Source organism: Micropterus dolomieu, linkage group LG04, assembly GCF_021292245.1.
Source record: "Micropterus dolomieu isolate WLL.071019.BEF.003 ecotype Adirondacks linkage group LG04, ASM2129224v1, whole genome shotgun sequence".
In the NCBI taxonomy this organism is placed as follows: Eukaryota; Metazoa; Chordata; class Actinopteri; order Centrarchiformes; family Centrarchidae; genus Micropterus; species Micropterus dolomieu.
This window is the reverse complement of record NC_060153.1, coordinates 13,721,498-13,731,599: the sequence shown is the minus strand read 5'-3', so window position 1 is coordinate 13,731,599 and position 10,102 is coordinate 13,721,498. Positions and strand designations below refer to the sequence as shown.

The 10,102-nt window shown below is 40.8% G+C and overlaps 1 protein-coding gene across 1 annotated transcript in view; it reads left to right on the top strand.

The window, feature by feature from the left end:
- Nucleotides 1-9,551, top strand: part of melk (maternal embryonic leucine zipper kinase) — a gene marked incomplete at its 5' end in the record, with an annotated part of 32,808 nt that extends 23,257 nt beyond the window's left edge. The window contains 15 exon segments of the mRNA XM_046046298.1: nucleotides 2,810-2,926; nucleotides 3,027-3,170; nucleotides 3,298-3,366; nucleotides 3,755-3,847; nucleotides 4,101-4,199; nucleotides 4,475-4,543; nucleotides 4,877-4,975; nucleotides 5,228-5,314; nucleotides 5,524-5,655; nucleotides 5,837-5,992; nucleotides 6,128-6,419; nucleotides 8,024-8,120; nucleotides 8,316-8,472; nucleotides 8,564-8,667; nucleotides 8,758-9,551. Of these exon segments, the coding sequence (XP_045902254.1) occupies nucleotides 2,810-2,926; nucleotides 3,027-3,170; nucleotides 3,298-3,366; nucleotides 3,755-3,847; nucleotides 4,101-4,199; nucleotides 4,475-4,543; nucleotides 4,877-4,975; nucleotides 5,228-5,314; nucleotides 5,524-5,655; nucleotides 5,837-5,992; nucleotides 6,128-6,419; nucleotides 8,024-8,120; nucleotides 8,316-8,472; nucleotides 8,564-8,667; nucleotides 8,758-8,932 (1,890 nt within the window). The 3' untranslated portion in view covers nucleotides 8,933-9,551.
- Between the last annotated feature and the right edge of the window lie 551 nt (nucleotides 9,552-10,102).

Sequence of the window (10,102 nt, the reverse complement as noted above, 5' to 3'; positions counted from 1 at the left end):
CCTAGCACTGAGCTTTGGGGCACCCCTGTGGAGAGGCAGTGGGAGGAGGATAATTGTCCTTGCCACAAAACATTGTAGGAATGCCCCGAGAGGTAGGACTCAAACCACAGGAGTACTTTACTCGAGATGTACATTGCTGAGAGTGCAGATTGCAGGATCCTGTGATTGACTGTGTCGAAGGCAGCTGATAGGTCAGCAGGACAAGAACCGAGGATTGGGCTGCAGCTTTAGCTGACCTTAGGGCTTCTGTTACAGACAAAAGAGCCATTTCAGTAGAGTGGCCACTCTTAAAACCAGACTGATATGGATCTAGGAGGTCTTGGTGTTAAGCCTCTACAGTGGCATCAGCAGTTGCACTGTGAATGATATGTGTTCCAACACCAGAGATTGGGATCTCTTACGTAGATTCTCTGTCCTAATCTACACTATCTATTCTACACACACCTATCATATCACTATTAATATGTTAGGTCTACTATGTCGAAGTGGTCAAGAGAAGGCTCATTGTTGGGGCACGGATGACAGGATCTTCGGTCTCAAAGACTACTCATTTCCCTTGTGTTTCAATAAGAACAGTGACTAAAGCGACATCTGCGTTACTGTAGATCAGTAAATAGGGTCAGACATTGGGGCCGACAGCGCACTTTTGATGACATTTGATTATCTTGATGCTTGTGCAGTAGAGCGATCAAGAGAACGGCATGGGCCTGAATGCAGGCCTTCACAGTCCCCAGATCTCAACTTAATTGAACACTTATGTGTGATTTTGGGCCGATGTGTTAGACAGCATTCTTCACTACCATCATCAGAACATCAAATGTGGGGATATCTTTTGAAAGAATGGGTTAACATCCCTTCAGTAGGGTTCCAGAGACTTGTAGGGTCAATGCCAAGGCATATTGAAGCAGCTGTGGTGGACCAACAGTTATCATCAATGCAATTAACTGTTGTTCCACTATTATGCTTTACATCAGACAGAACTCTTAACAATATTTAAAATATGAATTAAAAAAACATATTTTCATAGTTAACACTTGTTGAAACTCATTATTTGGACAGCATAATTTTGTAAAGTGATGACAGAATATGTTCATATCAACACACTATAATTCTACTTGAAATCGATACACAATTATATCAAATTGTTTCCCAACCCTGTTCAGAACAACTTGCCATCATCAGTAATCTTCTTTCTTTATTTTGTTCCTTATTCATCCATATATATATATATATAATTTGGAAGCCTATGGTCACTAATCTTCATGTGTTCTGGGTAAAATCATCATTTTAAAAATGCAGCAAATTAAAAATGACTAGTGATGGGCAAAGCGAGGCTTTATGAAACTTTGAACTGTTCGAGGTAATTGTGCCGGGATTGTGTGGAGTCTTCGAAACGCTTTGACACCCATCTCCACGGTGACACCTACTGGTCACTTTTGATGTTGACACATCTTTATAGGGGTTTCATTGAAACAATGACTGACCAGCATTTACAATTCTAAACTATGTATCAATACATGACCAGTATTTTGGAGATAAATAAATGATATGTTTAAATGTGTGTTTAAATAAATCAGATCTGTGTGTTGTTTCATCAGTAATCCGTCATTTAGCTGATGCTAAAAGCGACTTACGTTTGCTATATATTTCAGAGGTCGCATGCCTCTGGAGCAACTAGGGGTTAAGTGTCTTGCTGTTACAGATATTCGCAAGGCATAAAAGGAATAGAAAGAATAGTAGAAGTTAGTGACTAGAATATAATAAAGTATAAAAATCTAAGAATATATTAATAAACGTGGATATTTACAGTATTATACAGTTGCTAATTAACATAGGTGTAATGATAAATAGCAGGAAATATGTAGGCCCTAGTGTAGTAATAATGAATAATGAGTTCTGGTAGTGATGAGGTGTAATGGATTAAAATTCCATAACTGAGTACAGTTGAAGTTTTTTCAAGAATGATGAATTAAAAGTGGAACAATCTCTCACATTTGTTATGTCAAGAATTTTATTTAGAAATATTCAGCTGTTTTTGGGCGTAGTCAGGTTTTTTTTTTTTTTTTTTTGGTAAATGACATCCCCAGCCTTGAAAAAAAATAGGTACATTTGTTACTGGCATAAAAAAAGTATTTTTTTGCCATCCTATACAGGTGCGGATACATATCGCTCCTGTCAATAGATTAAAGGATAGTCCATCCTTGGACTAAAACCATTCTGTCAAATATTTTTACCTCTACAGTGGCATCAGCAGTTGCACTGTGAATGATATGTGTTCCAACACCAGAGATTAGGATCTCTTACGTAGATTCTCTGTCCTAATCTACACTATCTATTCTACACACACCTATCATATCACTATTAATATGTTAGGTCTACTATATCTGTCCCACATCGCTGTCTCATCAGTTAATGTACTAATATCTAGCCGAACTATCACTGAAATCGCACTGTCCATCCCTCTATATGTCTCTATCTCTCGAAATCTTGGGATGTGGTTGTTTGACATTTAAGCCTTCTGGGAGTTAGAGGCAGATGTGTGGTTTGTTCCAAACACTGTGAATCAAGCGTAGAAGCGGCATGTGTGCCACCTGTTGAAACAGGTGAAACGCACCGAAGCCTCGCTTCACCACGGTCACGTGACATTAACGTTTTGAACCACACTTTAGAGCAGTGTTTCGAAACGTGTGTTTCGGGATCTCGACACAGCGTCAACACGTCAGTATTGAGCGTCCATCCCTAAAAATTACACAAAATAAATAAAACAATGAGATATCAGAAACCAATAACAAACACTTTGTCACTGCAGGAAGACCTGCCCCGTGTTAAGGTAGAGATTGAGGCCATGAAAAGTCTGAGTCATCAGCACGTCTGTCGCCTCTACCACGTCATAGAGACCTCCACCCAGATCTTCATGGTGCTGGAGGTAAGCTGACATACACAAGAGATGCAGTAAGAGTGTGAATATGACATTATTTTCATTAATTGTTTCTTTCTCTCCCTCTGGGCTTTCCTTTCCCCCTCAGTATTGCCCAGGTGGGGAGTTATTTGACTACATCATAGCAAAGGATCGTCTGTCAGAGGAGGAGACCAGGGTGTTTTTCAGACAGATTGTGTCTGCGATGGCCTATGTCCACAGCCAGGGATACGCACACAGGGACCTCAAACCGGTAAAAACAACCACTGATTGCATGTGACAGAAAGGACATGACACATGGGAGAAACTGCAACAAAAGGTGTCTGTGACTGCATATTAATTTTAATGTCTGCTGCAATGCTTGTCTGTCTGAACTGTAGGAAAACTTGTTGATTGATGAAGACCACAACTTGAAGCTCATAGACTTTGGATTGTGTGCCAAACCTAAGGTATATCACCATATTCCCTGCCTCATTGTATAGTGGCAAAAGTTTTAGGCCTGTTAACTCTTTGTCCTAATAATGACAAAATAAATACAAAAACACATAAAACCTCTTTTTGTGGCAAATCTATTCGGTTTGGTCCCACAAATACATTTTACATTGCGAAACACTGTATTTGGCCATTCACACTCTAGATTTTTCTGTTACCTAAAAAAGAAAATCCTAAAATAAAACGTGGGAGATCTACAATGTATAGCAGCTAGAAGCTAATGCCTAACCACACATGTTTACATAGCAGCTAGAAGCTAATGTCTAAACACACATGTTTACATAGTGATTAAAGCCAATAAATGAGAAGTATACATGTATATCGTGTGGTCATCTCTCTCCCCAGGGAGGTTTGGGTTATGAGCTGATGACATGTTGTGGGAGCCCTGCATACGCCGCTCCTGAACTCATCCAGGGGAAGTCATATATTGGTTCAGAGGTGAGTGACGCATGGTGTATGCTGGTTGCAACTTTTAGCACCATCTGGTCCACGATTTTACAATTTGTCCTTACTTAAACTCCTCAGAGCCTACATTTGCTTTTCACTGAAAGTTGTGATTACCTGCCTGTTCCACCACTCTGCTTTTCCATGGTGCCCTGATCATACTTGCTGGTGCATGACTCTGTGAGCTGTGAAATCCTAACTGCAACGCTTGAAGCTGAAATACTGCTGTGTGATGTGTAACCTCCAGGCGGATGTGTGGAGTATGGGAGTGCTGCTGTTCGCTCTGCTCTGTGGATACCTGCCCTTCGATGACGACAACTGCATGGTCCTTTACAGGAAGATTGCAGTAAGAGCATTTCTGAAAATTAATCTCTATCTATCACAAAATGTTTTGCGTCTATGTAGTATTTTATTATATGACTTATGAAAAAACTGGACACTGGCTTTATGAAATGGTGCTAAATTTCCTACAGTTATTGGGTGTTCTTATGGTCAGACACTGTAGGAATAATCATCGCCATCTAAAGCAAATGCCAGATAAGCCATGTTTGTTTCTGTTTCTAGTGTATTAATCGTTCATAATGTGGTTTTGTATGTTTTTTTTTATATATATATCTTCAGAGAGGTAAATATGACAACCCCCAGTGGCTCTCTCCAGGTAGTATCCTGCTCCTCAACCAGATGATGCAGGTACGAAATCATTCATTCTGTTTCCTCTTTTTATCTACTATCCACTCCATCTCTCCCCTCTCTTTCACGTTTTAGCTGCTTCACTCCATGAGTTACCAGTTAATAACACACACTTTTCATCGGATAACAGCAGGAGTCTTAGCTTTTGTGCGTCTGTCACATCAACAAGTTGATGTGATAATTAAAAAATTCTCATTAAATTACAGAGTTGGAATAAAAAAATTTTTTTTATATTTGTATCATAGAAGTAGAGAACTATCTTAGAAATACTGTAGATTGTTAGATGGGTAGTTTCTTGCATATTGAGTTGGAGTTTCGCTGTGTGTCCTGTAGGTGGACCCCAAGCGACGTCTAACTGTTCGACAGCTGCTGGACCATCCCTGGGTGATGAAAGACTACAACAGCCCCGTGGAGTGGCGCAGCAGACAGCCGGTACACACACACATTCATGCCTGAAAACACTGTATTGCAAACAACATGCTGTATATTTGACTTTGTCATGTATTTATTGATTTCAAACAGAAAATGTTGCACGTTTCCTAAGATTTGTCTAATTTGCTCCAGTCACCATATAGGTCATTTTCGTGAAACAAGTCCATAATCCTTAACATTTAGATCATTTTTTTGTTTTAGTGCTAACATCTGTCTTGGACTTGTGAGCATACTGGGTCTTTTTTTTTGTAGCTTGGTCACATAGATGAGGACTGCATCACTGAGATGGCTGTCAACATGAAACGATCGAGGCAGAGCACCACAGCGCTGGTTAAGGAGGTGTGTCCTCGTTTATACTCACACTTGAGTTTTAGCATTGAAATTTATTGTGCTGCTCAGTTTCTGATCAGTTGATTTTGTTGTGTTGTGGATGGTGAAATCACAACTGCATATGTAAATAATTTTTGTGCCTCTTGTATTCTGAGCAGACATATTAGTTTACATACTTTGTATTTAATAAGCAGTCTTTTGCATCTTCACTCCTACAGTGGCGGTATGACCAGACCACAGTCACCTATCTGCTGCTGCTGTCAAAGAAGCATAGGGGCAAACCTGTCCGCCTGCGCCCTGAACCAGCAGTCTGTGAGGACTCCTGCTCTCCACTGCACCAGGGACTACAGGTCAGACTCGGGACCACAACTCCCAAAATGCATTGTTCTTTTACTGGGCTGCCGATTGCTTTTACAGCTGCATGTTCTGGTTCAGTCTTTATGACTTCACCCTGTACCTTACATACGTACTGTTTCCCCATTACCAAGTGTTTTTATTTTTTCCATTTCTTGTTTTCTCTCTCGCTTTCAGACTAGGGACGCCCTTCACTTTAGCGAGGATGAAGACGCTGTGATTGTGGGTTCTCTGGATTACTACATCGATGATTGCCCATGGGTTTCAGGCACACAGTATACACCTCAGAGGGTCACAGGGCCGCCAGATGGAACTGCAAACATCAAAGACACAGTATGTGATGCTGTCTGCATGTGCTTACAGATTTGGATTAAAAACCTTGTGTTTAGGCTTGCTAGGGCAGATGTTCCACCAGGAATCTTGCCTTCCAGAGAAATCTACTCATATCTTTTATTTGTATTCCTAAAGAGACTGCCATCTCCATCTGTGGAGAAAAGATATGCTTATAGCCCGACCCCAGAAAGGGGGCGAACGACGACACCGCACCACCAGGAGAGGAGGGAAAGAGTCCAAGGGCAAACCAGTGAGAACAAGGAGAATATTGCTGTGCAGGAGAAAGATGTTGAAATATTTGCGCTGCCTCCTCCTCGAACTCCTGCGTCCAGTAAGAAGAACACACGGCCCAACAAGAATGTGTTAAGCACACCCAATCAAAATGCAAACGTCAATGGCGCTAAAACCAATGCAGTCACACCTAAAGGTAAGCGGAGTCTCTCTGTTACTCAACCTGTGGCAATAATGAAGTAGAGACAATTCAGGGTTTCTGTTCAGCATACAGTTTATTTGTGTAATGTAATTGTTTTCTGCTCCAAACAAGGGCTTGAAGTACAATCTCTATTAGATTATTTGCATTAGCCAACTGTCCCTCTGCACATTGCTCCCTTTCATTTATCTGTCCTTCGCTCACTCTCGTGCAGCTCTCATAATCACAAGTGCCACATCCACATGCCACACATTTGCAAGTAAATTGTCTTCTTGTAATAAACTCATTTACTGGGCTGTTTTTTTTATCCCAAAGCCACTCATATTTCTATGATTTAGCTGTCATTGTGCCACTGAAAAATGGACACACGCACTCTCACTCACATACACACTTATCACTGTCAACTCAAAGGTGAGGTTATTATCAGGAAGCTAATTCTATTCACTTATCTAGAAATGAAGGACACTAATATGAATGGGGAATCATTAAACGTCTTAATTATTTGTCAAAGTGAATTCTCTGCTCAGATGTCCGGCCTCATTAGTTTCCTCTGTAAACTCAGCTACAAGCCGGCTAACCGGCTGCTGCTGACCTACTTGGTGTGAAACCCTTTGGAATCTGGCTCAGTCCTGCTCTCTTTACAGCTTCCTGTTATCTAAGCTACAGTGCAGACGTTCTGACACACACACACAAAAAACGTGGTCTGTGTGTGTCTGTCCGTCCCTAGGCGTGTGGTGTGACAGGTGTAGCTGTCTCTTTCTTCTGCTTAATGTCCCACGTGGGCTGTAGTGACATGTGTTCTCTTGCCACTAAAGCCTATCTCTCTTTGTGTGTGTGTGGGTATCACACACCAAAGGCTTTGTGTTCACAACTCCAATGTCAAGCCAGTTACATGCATAAGAGCAAAGGGATGTACCGGTCAATTTCTTATTTCACACCATCTCGGTTTCCCCTTTATTTCCTCTTCTAAGAGGCTTCTTGAGGTTGGAAAATATCACATTACAGATGGTCTGGACATTATCATACTGTATAGTATAAGTCTTTATTGAAGGTATAAGATGCTGCGTGATGCTAAGGTAAATATTCAAACCCCAAACTGTTTTTGTGCCTGACATATGTATAGGGCTGCAACTAAAGTTTATTTTTGTAATCGATAAATCTGCCGATTATTTTCTCGATTGTTTATCGAAAAAACTGCGAAAAATCACAATTCCCATCACAATAACTTATAGCCCAAATTGACCTCCTCAGATGGTCTTATTTTTTGCAACAGTCCAAAACCAATTAACATTAAATTGACTATAATGACAGAGAGAAGCTTCATTTTATAGTGGAAATCGCTTAAATAGTGAATTGATTATCAGAATAGTTGCTGATTTTTTTTATATTCTACTGCAGCTACTTGTTGCAGCTCTACAAATCGTTATCTTCAGTAACTTGGATTTTGAGTAGAATATCCAAATAAAATTCTGTTGGCTTGAACAGTGTTTGGCTGCACAGAAAGAGTATGTACTGACTTGCTCAGCGGTGGGTCAACGGGGTGAAAGAGGTTAATGTGTATATATTTTTAAACCAAAGTGTGTTTTCCTTATGTGTTGTAGGTGGAGGCAGCGCCTCTAAAGAGAACAATAAGAAGAGGGGAGCAGAGGTCAAGGAGCTTGCAAGCACTGAACTACTGGCCTTCAGTCCTGAGCGAAGGTGAGTGGCCTGCAGGATGGCGGGAGGCTCTGAAGTGAAAGAATATTAAAGCGAATTGTGTGAAATGTGAAACATTACCGTCTTTGTCCTGATACTGAACTGTAGACCTGTGATCTAGTTGGAAGGTCAGGTAAGAGCAGTTTGATCAAATGATCCGCCAAAGTGATTACATGTGAGACTGTGTTTGCTCTCCAGGTCTCGGTCTTTGGACATGGCTTTTATGGGAGACAGCGGGAAGAAGAAGAGAGGAGGAAAGGTGTTTGGTTCCCTCGAGAGAGGCCTGGATAAGGTTATCACCATGCTCACTCCCAGCAAGAGACGAGCCCTGCGTGACGGCCCACGCAAGATCAAGGTATTCAGAAGTTACACACCTCTTCACCTGTGCTGTGCCACACGCAAGTATTGTGTAGTACAGCATTTGTGTGTCTGTCGTTTTCCGCTAGGCACAGTACAACGTTACTCTGACCAGTCAGACCAACCCAGACCAGGTCCTTAACCAGATCCTCTCCATCCTGCCAGAGAAAAACATTGATTTCACGCAGAAAGGGTAAGAAGACTTGCCTTATTTCTGATCAGACGACCAAGTGTTTTGTCCAACCCTGTTGTTTCTGTGTCGCCACCTTCGCCCTTCATTTAGGTATACCCTGAAGTGTCAGACCTGGGACTTTGGGAAGGTAACCATGGCGTTTGAGCTGGAGGTGTGCATGCTGCAGAGGCCGGAGGTCGTCGGGGTCCGCCGCCAGAGGCTGAAAGGAGATGCCTGGGTCTACAAGCACCTTGTGGAAAACATCCTCTCCACATCCAGAATCTAAATAATGCACTTTGCTGGCAATGTCACTTCCTGTTCCAAGTCAGTGGACACTTTCTATGTCAGTGACGTGACACCCTTTTCTGCGTGCAAAATTGAAGGATGACTGATTAGTGTCATAGCACATTAATGATCAGTCTTTCATTATTCATGGTGAATATTTAATATTGTCCTTAGGCCAGCCGGCAATCCCCAGAGTGCATGTTACATTAAATTTATGAGCATTACATGTCAGGCTTCTGTACAGAATATTATCTTGTTTTATGTAGAATATGTTTGTTTTATTTTCCTTCTTCACAAGCTGAATCTTTCCTCTTGAGATGAATGTGTGAAATGTAACGCTATTTTGCAGCACACCTTCCGGCTACTTATTACCATATTTATGCCTTGATGTTATTCTCTCCTGTAGGTACCAACCTTAGTTGAATAACAGAAAGAAGCAGAGCATCATTAATTTACTGTCATTGTTTTTTTATGTACATGTGTTTACAATTCTTCCATCATGACATTTTTACATGGTTGTGTTGTATGTAAGTGGTGTTTGTCTAGTTTTTAAACTGTCTGTCGCATTGTGTCTACTGACATGTAAAAGGAGCAAAATAAATGGTTTCTGGTAAAGGTAATATGCCCGTGTTTATAGAGACAGATGATTGAGATGAATTTATCTATTTTGTTGACATCAATTTCTTTATATATTCATTCAGCAGTTTGATGGAGCAGTGGTGTGTTTGATACTCTGTCATCATCCTTCTGTTCGTCTTCTAGGCTTCACTCCTCTTTGGTACAAAGATTGATAGTTATAGTTTAGCTTTGTGACAGCATTTCTCAGTTAACATTTCCCACCAGTAAAAATAAGTTGTGGAAGGTGTCAAATGTCTACAATGTTTCATCACTTCAGATACTTTGGGTACAAGCACACATCCGGCATATTGAAGAGACTAGTTTTGATCATGGAAACTAACTACAAACCGCATCATTGGTGTGTTTTCAGCATTTTTATGTAATACTAATGCAGATACCTAGAATAATGTCACAGCTATGACACTATCCTTGAAAATTTTAACTAGGGGTCATTGAACTACGGAAAGTTGGATGATCTGTATTCTCAAGTAAATTTATAACTGCAATAAAGGAGAATGATTTAGCTTTGATACTCAAAATGGTGGATGATCAT